Source organism: Passer montanus, unplaced genomic scaffold, assembly GCF_014805655.1.
Source record: "Passer montanus isolate IOZ18808 unplaced genomic scaffold, ASM1480565v1 scaffold91, whole genome shotgun sequence".
Taxonomy (NCBI): Eukaryota; Metazoa; Chordata; class Aves; order Passeriformes; family Passeridae; genus Passer; species Passer montanus.
In genome coordinates this window covers 2,044,600-2,069,487 of record NW_024374479.1, presented here as the reverse complement: position 1 = coordinate 2,069,487, position 24,888 = coordinate 2,044,600, and the positions used below count along the sequence as shown (strand labels likewise).

Sequence of the window (24,888 nt, the reverse complement as noted above, 5' to 3'; positions counted from 1 at the left end):
GCTGTGTAGAAATATCTCTTTCAGATTAGATGTATAATCTCTGTAATTTATATATGAAAAGAATTAATTTAGTTTGTAGGGAGATGTGATTTATTTTTCCTCTGAGAGGTCCTTCTAATGCTCTTTAACTCAGAGTTTGATCTGTACAGCCATGGTGGTCCACTCACTGGATGTCTTCTGTGGCTGTACACAAAAAATTTTGTGTAAAAATCCTTTACTGCTGCTGCTGCTGATGGAATGCACAAGCATTTAGTGTTACTCTCAGAACTTCTTTTGAACTGAAGTTAAGATCTAAAGTTAAGAAAAAACTCTGCAGCAGATACTGTTCTGAATTGCAAAGCCTTTTTCCTACAAAAATTCAGCGACTGCAGCTCTGATCTCTTCAATAGTATTTTTGTAGTAATTTTGTTGTGTACATTTCCTTTTTTAGTGAGGAATAATGGAAACTTTTAAACAGAAAACGAAAGAGGCAAATCAACACTGAAAATCTTTTATATTATTTTCTTTGAAGTCTGACTGGGTTTTTGGTTGGTCAATAATGATGCCATTAAGAATTACAAAGTGTCCTGTATCATCTGTATACGAGATGTTAAGATGTAAACTACAGCTAAAGTTATGGATATATTTTGGCTCTCTTAAATGTATATTCTTAAATTATGCCAGATGGCATATTAGTTAGTCAACTAAATGAAACATAAGTGAGCATTTTTTTTTAATGAAGTAGATCAGCTGCGTTGTACTTCAGTATAGGAAACTGGTGGCTGAGATCTTCCAGATCTCACACTGACAACAAACTGTGATATCAGTCAATGGCATTATGCATGTTTCAGTGCTACAAGCCAAAGGAAATTAATTGGCATAAGCTATCATGCCCACTCTTCTAGCCATAGAAAAGGATCTGAGGGTGTCCAATAAATAAATGAATGTGAAAGAGAAAGAAATACTGAACAGCAGGATTTTCAGAAGTTGTACTTTTGTCCAGGAGTTCCTCTCAGAAGCAAATACTTCTGGTTTCCAGTAGTCCACAATAAGGATGAAATGCAAAGATCACAAATAATTTTTAAAGATTTACTTTTTATTTGTATGTATTAGTAACAATATTTTTTCAGTTCCATAGGTGTAGCTAATCCAGATTTGGGGAACAAAATATAGAATCATAGAATTATATAAAATGCTGAGTTGAAAGGAACCCATTAGGATCAAGTCCAACTCCTGGCTCTGCACAGGGTACCCAGGAATCACATCACACTATTTTTGTCCATATATGAATACTTAATATAAAGCAGAAATTCATCCTTAATTCAGTAATTTGTTGTTTATGAGCTATTCTTTATTGTCTCCTGCATCAGATATTGGAGAAGAAATAGCTAGAACTAAAATGTAGTTTTAAACACTCATTTTGTAGAAATACCAAAATCTAAATTATTAGTAAAAACAAGAAAACACTCAGATCTGAAACTTCCACTCAGATGGAAATTTTGTGTGGGTTTGTGGTGATTCCATTGCATAGGGATTGCGTAGGGTTCTATAAAAAAGTTGCTACTGTATTTTCTCCAGCACCTCTACCTGTAGAGGTAGATCAGAATCAACATCAGAAAAAAGAAAATTTAAATCTAAGTAATGGAGTGGAACACTTCTTTACAAGTAGAGGTGGGTTTCAAAAACGGCAATTGGTCTCTTCATAATGTCAAGATGTAAAGGTGAAGATTTTTCTGATTCTTGAGTAGTTTTTATTTGTATTTTATTTGACTTTCTACTCTCTTTCAGAAGTATGTTTAGGTAAAATAGAGACCTTAAATTTTGAAAAGGGGTTTTTAATGAAAGTTAAAAGCAAGACTATTCTCCTGTTTGTTTTAATATGAAATGAGCTTTCAAGTTAGTATAATTTTACTCTTCTGCAAAATGCATAAACCATATTTCTCAATATAAGTGTTCTGCATATATTTGAAATGGGACTTACACACAGTTGCTAATACTATTTTCCCAGGTACCTGAAAATGATGAAATCTTTGTTGTTTGTCTGAAGAGTGTGGAGGGAGGGGCTGAAATCAACAAGACAAAAAATTCTGTTTGGATTAATATTAGGAAAAACGACAGTCCTGTGCGTTTTGTTCAGAATGCTTATATGGTGCCTGAGGAAGATGAAGTGATATCAGTCAAAGTGGTTCGTGGTAAAGATGTCACTGGAAAATTAATTGGACCTGATGAAGATGAAGTCTCTGTCAGTTACGCCATCATAACTGGGGATTCAGCTGTACATGCACAGCTTAATGTAGATTTCCTAGATCTACAGCCAAATGCAACTCTTGTTTTCCCACCTCTAGTTCATGAAGCATATTTGAAATTTAAGATTCTTGATGATGCCATACCAGAAATTGCTGAGACCTTTCAGATTGTGCTTCTTAAAGACACTTTGCAGGGAGATGCTGTTTTGATTTATCCATCTGTTGTTCATGTCACTATCCAGCCGAATGATAAACCCTATGGAGTGCTGTCAATTCACAGTGTTCTGTTCGCTCACACTGTTATCATTGATGAAGACCAAATTTCAAGGTACTACAGGTCTTAAAATCTAGTATCTAGTCAGTTTACGAGATTTGTTTGTAATTGTTAAGGCTCCTTAGGATATCACTAATTATAAAATCATTACTAAAATGTAATGTAGTAATCACTTATTGTGTTGTTATTGTCAGTTATATTTACAAAGATTTCAAGGAAGTGGAAATGTCTAATGATACAGAAAGTATTTTAATGTCTATATACTGTGTTTAAATAAGCCATAAGTATTCAATTGAAAACTCCTTAATCTAAAGGTAGGACCAATGAAGTTGTGATAATGATATACAGAGGTTCAGTGGGAAATACATTTTTGTCTTCCACCCTTGGTGTATATTTGTTTTTACTATCTATAAAGCCAGTCTCTGATAAAAGAAAAAAAAAAGTGTTCAGCATCTCCCATGAAATAGTTACTTTAAACTCAAAAACAATTTAAGTGTTTGTAATTTTATGTAGAGATTAAAATCCAAGCTCTGTACAAATTTTATAGACAGACTGATACACAATATTGATAATCTCAGTAAAAATGTCCACCACTAATTACTGATAGTTCATCCCCAAAGAAACAAAAAATGCCTCAAACTATCATACTGTGAGAAATTTTGGAAAAATATTTTATGGTATGTAGGGCCCAGCACTTGAGTATTCATCTTTCTTTTTTTTATACACAGTAAAAAAATAAATCCTGCTTTCTGAATGTTTGTAAGTCATGATTTCCAGATTTTTTTTGTGGTCATGCACTTGTCAGATGCAGGCAACATGACATTTTCAGTATCATAAGTATCAGTAACTGAATATATTTTTAGTACACAGGCAAACAGTTCATTCAAGATCATCATTTCAGTGCTCATGCCTCATAACTGCTCATGGTGTAGACTAGGCAAAATGTTTTCGTAAATTTGATTTGTATTTCTCAAGACAAATGTAAAACATACCAAGACTCCACTCAGTTCTGAGTATCTTACTTGCTGTAAACAAAGTGAGATCTAACACGTATCTTCCGAGATTTTACAGAGAGTTCATGAGTAAATGCTCAAGTCTTACATATATATTATGATTTCACAAACTGTAAGCCTTTTGTCAAATGTCAGTTGCAAGCATTTTTACCATGTAGGTCAGTGTAAACATTTTAGGGACTTGGTAACCATGCATGCTAGTAGTAATTACAGTTTGTGGGTTTTTGTTTTCACTTGAAACTATAGGTTTGAAGGGATCACAATTGTAAGAAATGGTGGAACACATGGAAATGTTTCTGTTTCCTGGGTTATAATCCGAAATAGCAGTGACCCTTCACCTGTGACTGCAGACCTACTTCCAGAGGCAGGAGAGATAAGTTTTGATCAAGGAAAGATGCTGATGACACTTCATCTGGACATTATTGATGATGATATACCAGAAGAGGCAGAGCCTTATCTTCTGAAACTCCTAGCTTATACAATACAGGGAGGTGCAGAAGTCAGTGAGCCATCTGAGGTAAGTTACTCTAGAATTCTCTTGGAGAAGGTATTTTGGAGCAGGTGTTTGGCGTAATAAAGACCAGTTTTAATAACACTGATTGATTGATAGATTATCTGAACAGGTTAAAGGATTTGGTCTTGGATAAAAATCAAGAACACTGATCCTTAATATAATCTTAGTGTATAGAGCCATATCTAAAGTATTTGGCTGAATACAGTGTACAATGCCAGACCCTTTTGCTGTGGTAGAATTCAGTTCAGATTATTCCCAGTGTGCAATGATAGCATTGAATAAATGCTGTCTTGAGTGACTGCTTTCTAACAGAAGACAGGAAACAAGTGAAAATAACTTGTTTCATTTGCTGTTTTAATGATTACTGAAATGTTTTACAGAGTAACAGCTTCAAGGGGAAGGTTTAGTTACTAAGACTGTAACTTCTGAACAATTAAATAAATGGTGGCTAGACAGTTCTGTGACTCAAGTGCCTCCTTTGTCTTTCTTGAAAATGGTTGCAATGAGCTTGGTGAATAAAATGAAATCCTTCACAATCTAAGACATTTTTAAATTATTCACTTTGGCTGCTGAATCAAAAAATCAGTTATTCAGAGCTCATTCTGCACATGGGATGATGCATAGTGGGACAGTTGCCACTGTCAGTGCAATGCTTCTTGTGTATAAAGAATTCTTTGAGGCTGTCAATCTGATTTCTTTCCTGATGCCAGTTCACTAAGGAGAAAAATGTGTGGTGACAGGAGATAATTTTGTGAAAGCATGAAACTATGGTATAGAGTAATGCAGCATGTTTTTTCCTGCTTTGCAGCTTCTGTTTTACATTCAGGACAGTGATGATGTTTATGGCCTAATAAAATTCCATCCTTTGGAGAATCAGAAGATTGAAAGTAACCCAATGGGACGCTTTTTATCCTTGAGTTTTGCAAGGGAAGGAGGAACAGTTGGAGATGTGCAGTTGGTTTATACTGCGCTGTATATTCCAGCTGGAGCTCTGGATCCTGATAGAGCGAAAGGTGGCATTCTAAATATATCTAGAAGAAGTACTCTCATCTTTCCAGAAGGAAAATCAGAAGTTACTATAAATATACCAATACGAAATGATGCATTTCTTCAAAATAGAGCTCATTTTGTCATACAGGTATCTCAGCTGGTTTTGGGGTGGTTTTTTTAGCTCATGTAGTATAAAGGATATAAAACAGTAGTGGCTCCTTCCCTTTTAACTTAATTAAAAGGATTCTACCTGATAAAAAAAAAAAAGAAAAACAATTAGTTCTGTAGCCAAGAAAACTCTTTTAATTAGATACTGCTTCCACAGATATGCTGTAAGGAGCTTTATTCCATATCATTATTTACTAATTGCATAATTTAAAAAAATACATTGCAGTAGGATTCAGTTACTAATCATGAAATTTAACAAGATTATATCAATGTTGCAGAAGTTAGTTATCTTTTCAGGTATGTTATTCTGTCTACCCTTTGCCTTTCAATTTAATCAAATTAAGGCTCCTAAAGTACAGAAATATGACAGCTTTTATAAATTAAAAGAGAGGATTTATAAATTAAAATAGTCAAACAGACGTTTAATTTGTCTGCAACTTTGACCAGGTAATTGAAAAGTTCTTCTAGTTTTCCCTGTATGTGATCTTTTGTTTTTTTAATCCTCTGTTTTTGTTTATGGGGTTTGTTTGTTTGTTTGGTGGGTTTTTTTTTCCTCTCTATTTGAATTTGTAAGAAGGGAGATTGTAGGCATCATATTTTATAAAAAATCCTTTGCTAGGATTTTTCCCTCCCAGGAAGCTGAGGAGCCTCAGGAGAGAAATGTAAACAATAACTGTCAGGTGCTGTGGAATGCAACAGGTGCATCTGTGATTGGTCCATGTGGATTGTTTTCACTTGTGGACCAATCACAGCCACCTGTGTTCAGGCTGTGAGCAGTCACAAAATTTTGTTATGCATTCTATTCTTGTTCTTTCTAGCTTTCTTATGAATCTTCTCTTTCTGTTCTTTTAATATAGTTTTAATGTATCATTTAAATATAATATATATCATAAGATAATAAACCAGCCTTCTGAAATATTGAGTCAGAACTTGCGTCTCCATACATGGGGCATCAGACACAGCAGGAGATTGTCTCATTGGTTATAAGACTGGCTGGAAAAATACACTAAAATTATGCTTTTGAAAGAAAATGGGTTTTCCACAAAAATGTTTAAAGAAAGATTTTTTTATTTTCCATTGATTTTTTTCCTTCATTTTTCACTGGAAAAAATCAGATTTTCATATATATTACCAAGTTATTGTTCAGATATGCTGCTGTGGGAGATTCTGGGCATTGTAATTAGTAATTTTTAAACCTGTTTTCTCATCCGCAGTTGAGACTATGGCATAAGCTCTACTTCCTCTGATTAACTATTGCCACTATCTAGGATCATGAGCCTGGGGGGCGATCCTGATACACAGATAAAGGGGTGACTTGGCACAACCAAAGAACAAATCTCAGAGTCATTTCTTAGTTATTTTTGGTCTTTTCCTTTTAAGTCAGGTATCTTCAAAATTTTCAAACAGGGATGTTGATGTGGAATCATACATGTAAATTTTTTTTTTTTTTTTAAATTTCTAGTCTACCAAAAATGTTTTAATTACTTGAAAGGATTTCTTCCCTCTACCTACTTCCCACTACATTCTATTAAAAAAAAAAAAAAAAAAAAGAGAGAGAGAGAAAAAAATATTGCCAGAATCATATTATCATTTTAGTTGCACATGCTCTTTCAATGTTCACAGCCAGGCTGGGAATAAATTTCTGAAATATTAGAATAGGTTAGTATGTTTTGCCTTTTCATGTGTTCTGAAAGACTGACAGAAGAATTGAAATATCTAATTCCAAGCTCTTTTCAGGTGATAGATTACAAATAACATCTTAGTGATCAAGATGTGTGACAAGTACTTCAGTATGCAGATATTTGGCCTGGTTTTTCAAACTTGAGATTCCAGGGAGATGGGGTGTATCTTCTGTACTTTCTCCATGAATTATAAAAATCTTTTAATTTGAGTACACAAAATCAGATGCAACTTCTAACACAAATAACTTATTTAAAATAGGAAGAAAAATACCCTATTTATCGCTATGACAACCCTTCTACATTGTGAATAAATTATAGTCTCAGCAAACATGTTTCAGTGAGTTTACAAAGTTTGTACTAGGCCCAGTAAAGGATCAACTCAGAAATCGGGGAAGGAGGGATGGAGGAAGAAATGTGAAGCGTGAACACAACAAGAGAACAGATAGAGGGACTGGAAATATGAGATTAACTTTCTTCAGTGACATCTTCAATTAAATAACCTATTGTTTGATGTGCGGACTACTTTTGGTATGGACAGGAAGATTAACTAATTTAGTAAACTGCTTGGCATTATTCAGTTCACAGTGCATTCTTTTTTCCCTCATGGACTGATTTGTCTAAGAGGAAGCATTAAATCTAAAAAAAACCTCCAATATTTCATTAATTATTACTTTAAGCTCAAATTTACTATCCAGATAGTAACAAAGAGAATTCTTTCAGTTCTGTAGTATTTCAGAAGTTCTACTGAGCTAACAACCACAACAGTGGTCCACCTGCATGGTGTTAATTGGAGAATTACTCACCTACTCTAAAAGAAATCTTAGAAAACAAAGAAACAAGTAGAACCACTCTATGTTCCTAAGAATCCCAATAAGTAGATTGTATGGTTGAGAATAATTTTCTAATTACAGTATTTATAAAACAAATCCCATCTATCATCAAATGTGCAGGAATATTTTTGAGTGTTACTTGAATAACAGCAGACCAAAATATGATACAGTCCAAGTATTTTATTTAAATTGGTTTTAAGAAGCAAATGGATTTAAAGCTCATCAGTTGAGAGGATGATTCACAATAACTATATGGATTTAAATAAGGCCATTTTGCCCTTCTCTAAATCCTAATGGGAGTTAAAAGGTGATTCTCATTGGTGGTTCATGCACCAGTTTACAGAAGTGTATATAAATTAGTCACAGAAATAACTGTTTTTATGTTATCTGTTATCCATGTAGACAGAATGTGATACTGTTATAATTATTTTTGAAAGGAATATTAAAACAAGTAAAACAAGGAAAGTCATGTCAGTGGTTGAGATGGGCTGTGTGAATGGTATTTTCCATTCAAAGATAAACATTTTTATGTCTCTTCTTAGTATAAATAAACCATCAAAAATATGATAATATAAGAGGAGACTAGTTTTGAAATCTTGTACTGATTTTCAATTCTGAATGTAATTCTAACATATTAGTTATTGTAAGTAGAGAAGTCTTTACATTTTTTTGAGAGAGGAAAGAAGAATGAATCACTGCTTGCCTTCATGAGAGTGTCTGAATTATTATGTTTCCAGTGACATCAACAGATTTTTATCAATGCATGGCAAAAAACCTGAAGTTCGATTTCTAGATCAATTTATAGATCTAGTAAGGAATTGTCCAATTTAGAAACTCTACATACAGTTGTGTACATGATTTGTCTGAGAGGTATACCATTCTGCTGTGGAAGTTCAATGCCGTTCATTTAATTTATTACACAGCTACTTACACATTTTTGTAGTAGAAATGTCGCTGGTACGATAAATTTATCCTGGAGATGTTTTGCTCCTTGCATATGACACTTATTCCAAGGTGTCAGAATAGTTTTTGCTTGGTATTCAGGCTTCTTATTTTTCAAGTTTTTTCTTACTTTTTCTCACAGCTGGAAAAAGTTGAGCTGCTGAATAGAATTCCTCTTGTCCCACCCGTGAGTCCTAGATTAGGTGAGATTCGAAATATTTCTTTGAGGATTACTCCAGATATTGCAAATGGAGAAATAGGCTTTACTAGCAATCTTCCAATTATTCTTTCTGAACCAGAAGAATTGCCTGCTACAGTGGTAAGTAAACATTTTTATATTGTCCCTTAGTATGGAAAACTTATTTGGAGAAGGCAAGTTTGCTTTCCAAATATCCATTGTAACATTTAAAAATTAACATGAGAAAAATCCATCCTCCAAGTTTGATCTTATCTCAAATATTATCCTGCTTTAAAAAAAACCAAAAAGGCAAAACATTGTTAGCAAGATTAATGTGTTTGTCATCTGAAAAGTGTGGTGAACCTTGCTTTCTGTGTAACAGTCTAGAATTGGTTAGGTCTTTATGCTCATCTGGAACAAAAGATACTGCAGACAGTTTAATTTCTTTCACTACCGCAAAGACACTCTGTAGAGTAGGACTGATTTTGCTCCCAAATTTGGTGAAAGTGTCACCTACGTAATAGGTGACTTACATGTGAATATGTAGCTTGGCTTGCTGTGTGTGTTTTCTAATAAATATGCTTTTTTGTATTTCTCAGTACCAAAGCATTTTCAAAAGCATCATCATCCATCTGAATGCTGTAACCGCAGCCAAAGAAACCCTCTATAAAATATTTTTCTTACATTTTTCCCTTTTTTCCCCCTAGTTGTTTTAACTGAGATTTTCCTTCAAATCCTGAGTCAGAGAACTGTTTTTCATCCTCAGAATAAAACTGCTGATTTAAAACCTAGGTTGTCTTTATGATGTCAGCATTAGTTAAATCAATCACAGAAGGGTTTTTGTGTTTATGATTGCTAAGTGATTTGTCATGTGAATGGTCTGCCACCTCCACTAAGTATAAACCTATATGTCCAAGTATGTAATGGATAGATGATTAAAAATACAAGATTCAGTATATATCTTCATAGATACACCATCTTTGATTTCAGATCTTATACATAGGTATAAGTAAAAAGCCCAAGGTGAATATTTTCAGGTTCATATTCCAACAGTCATTTGCAAAGGGTTAATTGTTTTTGCAGCTAGTTTTACAACTCACAGCAGACTCATGTGCTTTACAGGTTTCCATTGCATTGCATCGAGATGGGACTGATGGTCAAGCAACTGTGTTTTGGAGTTTGAGGCCCTCTGGTCCTAATCACAAGGCAGTTACACAGGATGATATAAGTCCTTTTAATGGCTCTGTTGTTTTCTTATCTGGACAAAGTGATACTACAATCAACATTACCGTTAAAGCTGATGATATACCTGAAATGAATGAAACTGTGTTATTAACTTTGGACAGGTATTGTACCCTAATCTTTATTCATATGTACCATTTGCCATACTCAATCTATATATAAAAAAATTGGCACAGTATTAATTATGAGGTGTTGCCTCCATTGTGTTGGTAAATGCCTGAAGGAATACTGGGCCATTGATTTATACTGTGTGTGAAATCTTCTTTAACTTGTGATCAATGTAAGAAGGCATATTGTGCTTATTATCTTAGTTTTGTTTGTATTTTGATTTAAAATAAAAAATTATAAATAATTTAGAAATTAATTAATTTATAAATAAATATTTATTTAGAAAATAATTTATTATATGCTACTTAAAAAGTTGATTTAGCTTTGATCTTTAGTTGTAGCTCTTGATTATAACACTTTCATAAAAATAATGTTTAGTGAGATAATGGGGAAAGCTATAATGAATAACAACAAAAGTGGTGTGTTTTTCTCAGAAGAGGTTTATAGTCAGGATGTTGTTGCAGAATTAGATGCTTCTGTCACAACTGCTGGCTTCCATAATAGGCCAGTGTGACTACTACCACATACCTCAGCTACAACGGGAGCAATGGTGATTCTGAAGCACAGTGTTGTGGTCTCCCTCCTGTGTGACATCAGGATTGCAGGATACTTAAGGCTGTTAGAGGCCCCAGAAGATATGATCTGCATGTGAACACTACTCAGAATAACTGAATTATTTCATATCCAGGAGCCTTTTTATTAGCAGGAAAAGCTTGGCTATTTCTTCAGTCCTGCCTCCAAAAATTCAGATGTATCTAGAGTTTAGAAACACTATTACTTCTTGCTAATATCTCCAAATAATCTGAGGTATATTTTTACCATTTATTTTTCCGGAAACATGCTAAGAGAGGTCTGTCAGCATTGAACATCTGCTACATATACAGTCCTTACCTTATGCAGAAGTATCCTCATTGTATATAGTAAGGGTAAACTAGCTCATAGGAACTTTTAACACCGTATATTCACGTAGATTACATACTAGCAAACCAGAAAGCAACTCCTTAAGCTGCTGGTGATCCTGGTTTTTTAAGCATTGTTCTATCACAGAGGAAAGATACTTTTTCAGTGCAGGGTTGTCTGCTTCTGTAGAAGCTGGCTGGTGGATGCATCTAGTGCACAATTAATTATTTCAGTCTAACCTTGGATACTCACTGTGTTGAAAAGATGGTCGTGTTGAAGATGAAAACTAATGGAGACTATACCAATCGGTTCTTTTGTTTTTCTTCCTGTGGATGAAACTGGTTTGCCTGAAAGTTTATTAGAGTCTGTGGCACAAACAAAGAAACTAAGATTAGAAATAATGATTGAAGTTTTGAAGAAGTTGTGTAAAGTGGCAAAAATGCTGAAGTGGAAGGATAGGAGACAAATAAGTACATAGAGAAAGTGGGCAGCTTAAAAGATTAACTTTTTAGTATTGGACAGCTCTGCAGTATGTGTAACTACAGCTTTTTACCACTTACTCTGACTAATAATTCCATGCTTTGAAAATTATGTCTAGAAGGGGCTTGAGTTGGCAGCTGAACAAATGCAACCATTGTTCTGCTTTTGCTGTGTGTGGTGGGAGTAGCAGGTTTTATTGATCACAAAGTGGCTGGTAAAAATTATGCCAGCAGTAAGCAGCTTTCCCACACTTGGCAAGATCAGAGAGTGAAGTATGGAATAGGTAGTCTGGCCAGAAAAAAGTAAATAGTAGGAGATAAAATCTGAACTTTTCTCTGCACCCCTTGACAGTGTTCCTCAAGGCTACAACTGAAATTTGGCAACTTTTAACTTGAGTAGAAGCCAAGAATGCAATATCTGCAAAGATCATCCTTTCAATACTGGAGATGACTCTTCAAAGCAGGAGTGAATGATACTGGCAGGGTGATGTGTGTAAGCTTTTGGTATTGCGTCCTACATAGTTTGTTTTTCTAAATTAACAGAAGATTTTAGTTTCCAGGATGGGCAGCTAGCACCTCACAGCAGCAGTGAATTACCATGAAAACAAACATGGCACTCTGCTGTCGATGTGCTTGCACTGCTTGATAAACTGTAGCATAAGTCAGTAGAAAGATAGAGTATGTATGGAATTTAATGAAACTGTAGATGTAGAAATACATCCATAAGCATTCTATTTATTGCAATTAGTAATAGCATGGGCAAAATAATATCATAATTAGTTCTAACAAGGATGTATTATTTACAACTCAGTGATGCTGTTAAGGCAGTTTGTGTTTTAAATGAGCTTTGATTGTACCTGTAATAACAAAAGAAACCTTCCAAGCCATTAAAAATAGTATTTTCCTTCTTTACTCCGTGGCCACTATCTGTAGGCCCTGGGTATCAAAAATAATTATGAATGCTGTCCACAAAATGGAGGCCAATGTATATCATGAAGAATATGCTTACCCAGAAGATGAGTTGTAAAGAAGCAACATAATCCTATGCCTGCAGAAGTTTTTTCATATTTTCTTTCTTTAGGACCAGCTTCAGTTTGGATGCCGGCCCATATCTTAATAGGCCTGAATTGAAACTAAACATAAATAAAGCCAGAGGTCTGCATCACTACAGACCTAAATCTGATAGGTTTTTTTTTAACTTTTGTACAAGAAATTTGGCTATTGGCAGTTGTCATGCCCCCAGTGCAGATACACAGCTATAAATTTGGCAGTTGGTACAGCTGAAGGGCCAGGACCCTCATGGCCCATGGACTGTGTTTGTTCTCTTAAATGAGTGGAGCTGAGAGTGAAAACCTCTGAACTTTAGGTCCTGGGGAAAACAATACACAAATTAATTTTTTTTTTATTTTGGGAAAATTAAAATCCAGGAACAGCTGAGTGTTTGCATAGTTTATACTCAGAATCTTTTGGTCATGACTCCCATAAATTGAGATACCAGGAAAGATCCATGTATGTGTATGTGTATGTGTGTATCTAATGTGACATATGTTCAATGAAGCAAAACTGATGTAATGTGGAAAATTTTATAGTTCTAGTGATTTCTGTGATGTGATACAGGCTGAAGTATTTAATACCTTCTTTGCCTCAGTCTTCAGCCTCAGTAAGACCAATTATTCTCAGGGCAACTGGTCCCCTGAGCTGGTAAAAAAGGTCGAAGAGCGGAACAGACCTCCTGAAAATCCAGAAGGAAGTAGTTAGTGATTAGCAGTGCTATTCAGATGATCAGAAGTCTATAGGACTGCATAGGATCCATCCTAGGGTAATGAGGGAGCTATTGTAAGAGCTCTCTAAGCTGCTGTGGTATAATTTATCATCAGTCATGGCTAACTGAGGAGGTCACAGACAATTGGAGGTTGGTGATGCTTGTTCACAAAGAGGGCTGGAAGGATGGTCTGGGGAACTACAGGCCAGTCAGCTTAACCTTGGTGCCTGGCAGGGTTATAGAGCTGATCGTCTTGAGTGGGGTCATATGACATCTGCAGGATGGCTGGGGCAACAGATCCAGCCAGCATGGGCTTAGGAGGGGCAGGTCCTGCCTGATCAATCTGATCTCCTTTTTATGATCAGCTGACATGTCTGAGGGATTGGGACAAGGCTGCGGGTGTTGTCTATCTGGACTTCAGCTAAGTTACTGTGTCCCACAGCATTTGCCTTGAAGAGCTGGCAACCCATGGCTAGGACAGGTGCACTCTTTGCTGGGATCAGAACTGGCTGAATGGCTCGGTCCAGAGAGTGGTTGTGAAGGGTGCTGCATCCAGTTGGCAGCCAGACACTGGTGGGGTCCCCCAGGGATAAATGTTGGGCCCAGAATTGTTTAATGTCTTTATTGATGATTTGGATGAGGGGATTTACCCTTAGTAAATTTGTGAATGACACCAAGTTATGTGGGATTGTTGATCTGCTGTAAAGTAGGAGGGCTCTGCAGAGGGACCTGGGTTGATTGCCCAACACCAGTGGCTTGAGATTCCACAAGATCAAGTCTCAGAGTCTCCACATGGGTCTCAACAGAGTTCATGCAGAGCTACTGGCTGTGGAAGTGTGGCTGAAAAGTAGCCCAGTAGAAGAGGACACTCTTTGACATATTGGATAGAAGAGAAAGTTTCTTAGAGAAGTATGTTTTTAAGACTAACAATAACACAAATTCATGGTTGCCAAATTGCAGGGCCCAAAACTGAACCCAGCACTTGAGTCAAACCTATGTTTTGCATTTACACTTAAAAAAAATATTTTCCAAATTTAATCAAGGATTTTTTGTGTTTAAGAGACTACTTAATGATAAAAAAGTTTGCAAATCATGGAAGGCCTATTTAAAGCACTGCATACTGTCTATGTGCCTTAATTCAGGGCATAAAAAAAAGTTGTTTAATGGAGTTTGCTGTATTTCTCTAACTTGGGGATTTCCTGTGCTTAGTGCTTATTTCAAAACTATATTTATCTTTCTTAAGTAATTTTTCCATGAAGAAATAGATGTGATGCTATAAGAATTAAGTATTTAATTGTAAAATATTGGCTTTTACTTCAAGGCTTTGGCCAGATCTTGTTTTGATAGGGAAAAAGTTATTTGAAACTGGTAGTAGAATGTTTGTATGAGTTACTAGACACCTACTGCTAGCTTTCATTACTTCTCAAGGTAGTAACACCATATATCTTCTGCTATGAATAAAAAATGTTAAAATGGCCTCCAAAATAAAATAAATTGTGGATTAAACCTGGAGAGAAGGTGTTCTCTCTGGTAAGAAACACTGTGGAATTTATAATGTGGCCAGTCCTTATTGGATACTTTTCTGTAAAGCTAGGTCACTAATTAAGTCAGTAGCTAATTCTGAAAAAAAATAAGTAGCGAACACAAATAGAGGATGCAAATTGAGTAACACTGCACAGGCAGTTTGAATGCACCTTTTCTAAGATACCTGAAAGAAGAGAAAGATTTTAGAGAAGTGTGTTTTTCAGAGTAACACTAATACAAATTTACAGTTGCAATTCTGTTTCTCATGGGCTTTTCAAAACATTCACTTTTTTCAGAATTATAGTTCTTGGTTCAATATTACTGAATTAAAACACATCTCTTAATTATTATTTTATTTTCAGTAATATTTATTTAATAATTTTCTTGTTATTTCAAATCCAATAAAAAAATCTTCTTTCTGTTATTTTATAGTACTATGCATTTTAAAACAGTGAGATAACATTTTGAAGCTCCTCTTAGTTGTCCTAATTGGTCTGTAGTTCTTGTTAAGTAATAATTAAGGTATTTTTAAAGAAAAAACTTCTGTGATGACCAACCTTTTTCATATAGAAAGTGGGGGAAGCCTTCAATACAGGGCATAAGGTAAGGCCATGGTGGTAGGGCAGGTTAAATCAGGGACAAATGTCAAGTTTGGATGATGGTCACCAGCATTAGACACAGCTCAGTGATTGCCTGGTGGGTCCACAGCATGAAGAAAAATCCAAGGCTGAGCCAGGAAGTCACTTGATGGATCCTGGTCCGGGATTGGTATGAAAATTTGTATATGAGTACCCCAGAATGTAGGCATGAGGGATTCTGTTGTATTCATTGTTCATGTAATGGCAGATCTGAGTTGGAAACCTGTGTCTCGTGGTTTCTGTTCTGTTTTGCATAGGCTGTTTTATCACAGAATCACAGAATAAGGAAAATTGAAAGGAACCCATCAGGGTCATCAAATTCAACTCCTGGGCCTGCATAGGGTATTCCAAGAATCACACAGTGGGTCTGAGGGCATTGTCCAAAAATTTCTTGAACTCTGTCAGGCTTGGGGTTGTGTTACTTGGGGAGCTGTGCCAGTGCCCAACCACTGTCTGCTGATTTTGAATATTAACCTAAATTTAATGTATTGGAGCACTGGTAGCAATCTGGCCAGTCATGCAGGGAAAACATGGTCAGATCCATCAATCAGCCAGCCAGTCAAGTGACCCTGATTTTGAAAACTTGGCTGGAGAAAAATCCAAGATAATGGTGTTTTTAGCAGTGGATGGGCTGAATCTGATTAGTCGCGTTCTAACTTCCAAGTTCTTGAGATTCTGGTCTGATTTAGACTGTGACTGTTAAAAGGTAGTAAGTATTGCCAGTCTTCTAAATATTTTCAAAGTATACCTGGAGATAATCAAAGTACCTCCTCATGGTACCTTGGGACTGTTTAATTTCAGCTACCCCTTGGATTCCGTTAGATCTGCCATTGTGCACTACAGTATGATACTAGATTCTAGCAGTAGTCCTCAGTTCACAGGCTCTTTTTCATCTGAGCTGTGTTTGGATTCACGCAGTCTGACTTCATGAAGATGAAAGAGATGCCGTATCTGGCGTGCCCTTTCACTTTTTGATGATTGTGTCTTAACCATTTAAGCTTGCACTTAATGTACCAAAAACCCACTTGATATAATGGTTCATTTGTATTCTCTGCTGTGAAATACATTACCAGCAGCTTAGTGATACAGTGAAATTGTATCACTAAATTAAGAGCAATATAATGAAAATTTAGCATAAATTTTAGCTCTGGAGTATTCACCTTGACTTTTTAAATGGTATAAATGCTTGATGATTTTGGAAAACTTGCATACATTTCTGGAGGAAAGGAGAATGTCTTCATATATAGTATATAAAATGTAGCCTCATTTAAAATAACTAAGAAACTTCTATTAAATCAGACCTCCTATTTGAAAGAATAGAGCTTCAAATGTATTTGCTTTATTGCTTCAGTCTTTTGAGTGAACTCTTATGTCTACTGAATTCTGAAGCTGAATTATTTTTTAATTCAAAACTTCACTTTATAAATGCTTTGTTTATCTGTTTATACAATTTTAATGGTAGATCCAGGTTAAATATTAACTATATACTTATTTTAGGTTAAGAAAATAATCTATACATACTTTCATGAAATGGCATATTTGTTATTGCAGAATAATGTCCTTTCATCTGAATTGATGTGATAGTTTTGTCGTATGTGCTTATTTTCCTATTTATATTTTTTCCTTGGTTTATATGGGGGGTGGTGGTTTTCTTAGTTTCTTTTTTTGTTGGTATTTTACTCTGATAATCTGATTAATCTAAAAAATTGTCAAAAATAAAATTTGATGTGATTTTTTGCTAGAATAGTCTTTGATATATATGTGTTGTAATTAACTCCCAATGTACTTATCTGTTTTTTATCATTATTATGTCAGATTGATGAAATAACACACAATGGAGGCATGTTGAATGTAATTTTTTTTTTTGCGTGAAGTTATAAACGTGGACTGCTGGTGCAGTTGTGAGCAGACACAGAGGTTGGCAGTGAAATAACTTCTGAAGGAGGGCTGGGTAGAGCATACAATGAATGGGCCTTGACATCCTGAATTGGTCATGCGGTCAGTTCTCACCAGTGAGGACTGCCCACTTGCAGAGCATTTGTCAACAGGAAAATGCTAAGGAAGGAGGTTCCCATAAAAGGAACATGATGTGTTTGGAAAGGGAAAAGACAACTTTGTGGTTTATTATTGTTTTTATTATTATCTAAGACTGATACTGTTGAAATTCCAGGAACTAGCACTTTCATTTATTCCCCCACCCCTTTTCTTTCCCTCTATTCTTCTTTCCTTCTTTCTTTCTTTCTTTCTTTCTCTGTTAACAGGGTAGAGACAGAGAGGTTTGTCGTGTACTTTGGGTAAGTGCAGTGAACTGTGGTTTGTCCTCAATGAATCAATGCTTTGTTTTACGAGTGATTAGTTTGAACAGAATCTGTCAATAACTTTTTTTCCCTCTCAGGAATCCTGTCTTCTGCATCTCTTTAGACAATGCTTGGTTGCCCTTTGGTTTTTAATTTGATGGCATGGGTTTCTGGCATGAAGCTTTATTTAGGATTTGCGAATGATGAAAGTTACTGCTGCATGACTCAGTGATACCTGCTCTTGATTGCAATATGGATCTGTTGTTTTAAACTGCCAGAAATACAGTTTGTCCCAAGTAAATGCCTGAGTGGACTAGAACTGTACAGTTCTAGTTGAGCAGTTACCTTTTTTCTGAATGACATAGGTTTAGTTTATGTTAACACAAGTTTTTGTGTCTGCTGGAATTTTTTTTAACATGCAATAAACATCACGTATTACCATGTAAAATTGATATTTCGTGATTGTTCATTGAAATTTTCTTCCAGAAAACATGGAAGATGAATCTGAATTCATAAACCAACATTTAATAAGCTATATCAAAATCATCAGTCTGAAGGTGCATTCTTTATGCATCTTTCAGCAGTAGTTTTTCTTGCATTTCTAATTGAATGTACTTAAAACAATGTAATTGAATGTTTATATCTGACAAAATGAACGCAAGAAACACAGGTTCTCTTTGTTTAAGTGATTTTGGATCACTCCTTATGTTTTGATCCAAATAAAAAGTAATACTAAATGTGATTTTAAATTTTTAGTATATGATTCTATTTCTTTTTATTTGTATTGTGTGCATGTGTGATAAAAAGCCCCAGAACTATAAGCTGTATAAAATAACCAGAAAGCAAAGGTATATCAGGAACAAAGGTTATGTTTTCTGCAAGTGAATGGAACACTCTGATATGTATTTCCTAATTTATTATGTTCTTTTTAGGTAATTGTTTTAATCATTTATTCATAAAATGAGTCAGGATTCTGATGTCCTTCACAAAGGTATGTATTTACTTGCTAAAAGAACCATCGTTCAAAAAACCATGACTTTTTTAATTTCCCAGGGTCAGTGTGGAAAATCAAATACTGAAGTATGGGTTTACTACTTGTGAGATCACTATATTGGAAAATGATGATCCTGGAGGAGTGTTTGAATTTTCTCCCTCTTCCAGAGGTCCCTACAGTATCAAGGTAGCTATCTGAATAACTTTTCTTAATCGTTATGGAAAAGTAAATCTTAGCAGAATGCAAGCAAAATGCTGGAATGCTGGATTTTCTTTTTCATAGGAGGGGGAGTCTGTCGAACTGCAGATTGTCCGCAGCAGAGGGAGCCTTGTCAGGCAGTTTCTGCGATACACTGTAGAACCAAGGGAAAATAATGAGTTTTATGGAAGCACCGGAATTCTGGAATTTAAGCCTGGCGAAAGAGAGATCATAATTACCCTTTTGGCAAGGATGGATGGGATTCCAGAGGTAGAAATGAAAATTTTCCTTTTTCCAAATTGTGTTTACAGCATAACGGTTTGTCACTTATTAAAATACAAGAAAATATATGGTAGCAGAATGAGTATGCAGTGCTTTTCTATGGGATGTGTTTCCAGTCTCCAAACCAGGGATGCCTGGATTACTTGAAGGTGTCTTTGGCTTTAATAGGCCTCAGTGGATTTTTTTTTTTTTTTTTGGTAAATTGAAATTTCTCATCCATCTGAGCTTTTGGCATCCGTGGCATTCTGTAGTATAGAACACCATTGTTTAATTGAGGGCTGTACAATCAATTGCTTTCTTTTTGTTCCTCTTTTGGTAAATATCTGCTAATTGAACTCAGTGCTCCCCAGTCTACCCTAATATTTGCTGCATAGATGGAAAGATGCTATGCTTGTTTTACTGTTCCATGGTGCATCTCCTGTGAGTGTTTTTGCAAGAAATAATTGAAGTACTAAGTCGCATTATATTAATAATGCAACCTGATAAATTCTTTTTAAATTAGCTTAATGTCAGTGGTTTTAAAATCTTTACTTCCGCTGTTACAGATGACAGAGATGTACAAAGCCGTTGTGCATGTAGAAAATGTGTGTAATTTTCTTTTGTTGAACTTGTCCTCTCTTTCTGCTGAATATGTCTTTTTATTCTGACTGAGTTTCCCTCTTCCAGCTGGATGAAGCATATGCTGTTGTGCTCAGTGGCTACAGTGAAATGTCAGGCAAGCTGGGGAATGCCACAAGGGTAAATATAACCATTTTGAAGAATGATGATCCACATGGTGTCATTCAGTTTCTACCGGATGAGCTATCAGTAACAATAAAGGAAAGTAAAGGAGAAATCATCTATGCTGGTAATTCTTTTTAATAGAGTAACTGCTTTCTCTGCTGTCTGCTCCTGTAAGGCTACTTTTCCCTACTTCAGCTTTGAAGGACAATGCCTGACTCAGGAGTTTCCAGGGGGATACAGTCTGATGAGAGTGGAAATTAGTGTAGAGCAGGATGTACCTTGAAAGCCATTAGGGATCAATCCAGGTAAAATACAGCCTGAGAATATACCAGACAGAGAGTTTATTTACTTGCAAGTTACAGCCTGATGGTAGTAGTTCTGCTTGGCGAGAATGAACAGTGAGAGAAGAATGAGCTAAATTTTCATATGTGTAACTTCAATTTATCTATCTCTGTTGTATCAATTGAGTTGATACAAGTCTTAACTGCTGTAATGGTCTATTATTATGTGGCTTTTTGTATAAGGCACTGGCATATTAGTTTTGCAAGAAGTAGATTTACTTACTGTTTCCTTTCCTTTTTCTTTGTTTCAGCTTTGGTGACCTTTTTAATTTTGAGTTGTGTTTTTCTGGAGATGTACGCTGACTGTACATGTTTACATTTTGTAGCCTCTTACAGACTTGTAAGAAACCAAGGAAACTATGGCAGTGTTAGTGTGTCCTGGATTGTTAACCCAGCATGTACCAATGACGTTTATCCAGAACAAGGGACTATATTCTTTGATAATCTGGAGTTTTCAAAAAATATCACGATTTACTCTCTACCAGATGAGGTAATAATATTTACAGTGTTTTTGTGTAAATATGTGGAGCAAAGAGGAAGTGCTGAAACATGGAAATTTAAGAAGCAGCTCTGTTTTTTAAGAAACTGTTAATTTTTTTTGAGAAAAATCAAAATACTTTGATAAAAGGGAGTTTACTTAAGCAAATCATAAGAAAATTTGAGACACTGTGCATATCTGTAAACAAAAAGGTTAGAATCTGTCAGTAGTCATGTGGTTAAGTTATAGTAATAAGTAAACCGCTTGTTTTGATAGCAAGAATTCTAATCTTATGTTTTTCATACTGATATATTTGAAGTAAGATACAAAAGAATGAGAATACTTAGTAATAAATGAATAAATAAATAAATATAGCTGTAAAAATAAGTTACATCAGCATCAGGAAACTGCAGGATAACTTTTGGATAATCTGTATAATAGTAAAGATAAGGGGATTTATTTACAAAGATTTTTGACTGATGTTTATTTTTGTATGAACTGTCATTTTTCTTCCCTGTTAACACACTTGCGAATCAAGAAATAAATGACGACATGCAGGAACCCTGTTTTGTTAACCTCTTCAGCTGTTTATTTTAATTTCTTCATTGTTTCATATGCAACAAATTAATTTCTTAATACTTTGTCATTCAGGTACCTGAAGAGATGGAGGTATTCATAATCAGATTATTCAATGCCACTGGTGGAGCAAAACTGGGCAATATAACCAGTGCATTTTTACAAATTACAAGGAATGATGATCCCATTTATTTTGCAGGTTAGATATCACTGGTTTTTGAATTGATATTCTATCCCATACAGATTTTATTGAAAGAGCAGCTTATTGAAAAATCTTAATCCTAATTGAGCTATTGTTATAAAACACACTTTTTTGTTTGTTTGTTTTTTACTTAAGAATTTTTTCTGATTTTATGTAATTATTCTTGATGATGGCTCTTGGATTTGTTAGGTGGCTAAGCACGACAATATTCTCTGTTTCCCTTCCTTAACTACATGTGCCTTCTCTTTCCTCTTGTGGGGGATTAGGTGAATAAGCTGCATGCAAGAAGTTCAGGCTTGAATTTGAATTTGTTGTTTGTGTGTTTTCAGAACCTCTGACAGTGAGCATTACAGAAGGGAGTGTTGCAAACTTTACAGTCCTAAGGAATGGATCTGCTGATACTGTTGTTTCTGTTCAGTATATTACTGTTAATGGAGATGCAACAGCTGAAGAGGGAGACTTTGTTCCAAGTGAAAAGGAGAATTTAATTCTGTTCGATGTTGGAGAAAGAGAGCAGATCTTATCTGTGTATATTAATGATGATGATACCCCTGAAACTGATGAAGTATTTTATATCTTCCTTTTGAATTCAACAGGTAAAAGCAATGATTTAATGTATATTTAGTAATTCTCCTTTTTCCTCTATTTTTACCAGCTAGTTTTTATCATAAAGCAATGTATAAATGCCAGGCATCATATGAATAAGGTTTGCATCAACATTTCTATAAAATTTCTGTACAGTGTATTTGGATTTTGATCTTGAATTATTTAGTCAGAAACAAAAATTAAGTTATAAAGCTGAAACTGTCCTGCAAAAATAACTTGAGCTGAAATCTCTTCCAAATGTTCCAAATGCTCCAAGTTAGATGGGGCTTTGACTCATCAATAAGAAAATATAAGCTAAATAGAATAAATAGGTACTTTTTCTCAATTATCTGAGTATAAGGTAGTTCATGTGTTTCCCAAGGCCAGCTAGAATTCATGTTGATACCCAGCTCTCTGAGAGAACATCAGCTTTGTGGAAATTATTAGACAAAGCCATATTTCTCCCTTCTTAAATTTTTTCTTCAGTGCTCTCATTCTACTTTATTAACTTTGTTCAAGATCTGCTGGTAACTTCTTTTACCATTCTATTGAAAATGTGTGATGGCTTTCCTCCTTTCACATATTCCTGCCAGAATGGGCACAATACAGAATATTTCTAGATTAATTCCTGAAAGGGGAAAAAAAAGTGCAATTATTATTTTTCTTTTTATGATCTGTTGTATATATTGGCCTTGATTGTTACATCCCTTTTGAAAATTATGTTGGACTGTTGTACCTCTGAGAAAATAGAAATAGAGGTATATGAAGTTAAAACCATAAACAGGTTGTTCACTTTGGAATAAAAACAAGTCTAGTGCTTTTGAAAAGGATGAAAACTAGGATGGGGATGGAAACATAATGTACCTTTGTGGATATAAAGAGGTGTTGAAATGTTGTAAGATACACAAAGAAATCCTACTAATTTCCACCTTACTTCACTGGTATCTTCTATTTTTTTTCCTTTCAGATAGGCTTTGATATGGGTATGACTAATCTCTTAGAGATTGTTATTGTCTTGTATTTAGTTAAAGTGCAATATTTCTGCTGTAGGTCTAAATGAGAGCTGGGATCTCTGAATACATATATTTTTTTTTCTGACTTGACCAATTGATCAAACATGAAGTATTGCCTCTCATACAATCCTTTCTTTTCAGGATTGTATAATCTCTGGTCTTGTCACATTTTTTTCTTCAAATCTGCATTCTTGATCCTTGCCTTAGATGCTATTTACATTTTTTTTAACTCTGATTTGTCTGTTACTGAATATCTCAAATATTAGTTTGCATCGTTTGTTTTATCACTGCTTGTTTCTTTCTTTGCATGAAAGCTATTGGTGTGAGAAGAAAATACATTCAATTTTAGAGTTAGCTCCATTTCTGATTCCAGTTTTGATAAAATTAATCACCCTCTTTTTAGGGGATACTGTTATCTTTAATGCTGGAGTGGCTACAGTTATTATCGAAGCAAATGATGATCCTAATGGAATTTTCTCCTTAGAACCTCTAGAGAAGCCAGTGGAAGAAGGAAAAAGTAATTTTTTTTTGTAAGTAACTTTTATATCATATTGTTGCCCATTTTTTGAATGCATTTATGTATACTTTAATGTGTGTGTTATTTTATGGATAGTACTTTGATCTAATCCTATTTTTTACATTGCTAAGACTTATTAGAAAAACAGCTCCACCAAATTTTGGATTAAATTATGTGCAAACGTATTGAGGATAAACAAAACATCAAACATCAACTCTTACATTATCAAGTAGACTGTGCATATTAAAATGTGTACAGAATTCCTGTTAAAATATAAACCAGAAAGATTGCAGCATAGGGGTTTTTATTATATTTTCACGAGAGTGTAGATTCAGAAGGATCAAGACGAATGAGCAGAATATAACCTGGACCAATAGAGAAGTAAATACAAAATACAGGTAAATACAACTATGTGGGTTAATTTCTTTTTGCACCCCCGTTTGAAATTTTACCCTGCAAAAAGCCTATTTTGCTATATTCTTTCTGTTAGTTTGTATTTCTTCGATCTGTAAATTTCAGATAGGAGCCATACTCAAAGTTCAAATGGGCCTTTCTTCTAGGCTGAATATATTTTCCCCTAGTCTGACCTGTAGCTGCTGGGATGTCTTCAGGAAAGGGAGTGGTTAAGAAATTAAGTTTCCTGTCATCTGACCTTTTTATGTTCCTAAAGTCAGAATGTGGTTATAAATTGACAAAAATACTGATTTTCAATGAGAAAATTTTAGACAGGGTATAAAGAAACACAGGTTCACAGTAAATCTGACAGTGTGAACAGTTTAAGAGGCTTTTTCACAATTGTTTCATTATCTTTTATATATTTTTATTTGATTTGATTGTTTGTTTTAAGGCCTTGAAATAGAAGCCTATGACTGTTAGTTAGATCTTTATGCTTGTCTTGCAGATCTAAAAAATTTAAATCTTTGTTAAAAGAGTATATTAAGTATATATTCTGTGGTTCTTTTTGTTATGCTGCTCTTTAGGGACTTTTTGGTCCTTAATAATTTTTATTTTTAAATCAACGTTGTGAAGAGTGATGATTTGAACTACACACATTTGTATACAGGTGCTTTATGGAAGCACATGTTTTCCAGGTCATCAAAATCTTACCTTGTTTAGTCCTTATTGATAAAATACATTTACTAGGAAACTGTCTCTTCCATACCCCAAAAGGATTTGACTTATTTTTAGTGCATAAGAAAAGGGTCAGACTAGT

The 24,888-nt window shown here is 34.8% G+C and overlaps 1 protein-coding gene across 2 annotated transcripts in view; it reads left to right on the top strand.

Annotated features, from left to right (window-relative positions):
* ADGRV1 (adhesion G protein-coupled receptor V1) overlaps nucleotides 1–24,888 on the top strand; it is a 282,802-nt gene that overhangs the window by 30,519 nt on the left and 227,395 nt on the right. For both annotated transcript variants that reach the window (XM_039695669.1, XM_039695670.1), the window contains 13 exons: nucleotides 1,988–2,553; nucleotides 3,759–4,029; nucleotides 4,835–5,164; nucleotides 8,781–8,957; nucleotides 9,939–10,162; nucleotides 17,731–17,763; nucleotides 18,820–18,946; nucleotides 19,043–19,228; nucleotides 19,907–20,087; nucleotides 20,631–20,794; nucleotides 21,434–21,557; nucleotides 21,890–22,156; nucleotides 23,562–23,688. In XM_039695669.1, coding sequence (XP_039551603.1) covers nucleotides 1,988–2,553; nucleotides 3,759–4,029; nucleotides 4,835–5,164; nucleotides 8,781–8,957; nucleotides 9,939–10,162; nucleotides 17,731–17,763; nucleotides 18,820–18,946; nucleotides 19,043–19,228; nucleotides 19,907–20,087; nucleotides 20,631–20,794; nucleotides 21,434–21,557; nucleotides 21,890–22,156; nucleotides 23,562–23,688 — 2,777 coding nt within the window. The remainder of the gene's footprint in view (nucleotides 1–1,987; nucleotides 2,554–3,758; nucleotides 4,030–4,834; nucleotides 5,165–8,780; nucleotides 8,958–9,938; nucleotides 10,163–17,730; nucleotides 17,764–18,819; nucleotides 18,947–19,042; nucleotides 19,229–19,906; nucleotides 20,088–20,630; nucleotides 20,795–21,433; nucleotides 21,558–21,889; nucleotides 22,157–23,561; nucleotides 23,689–24,888) is intronic.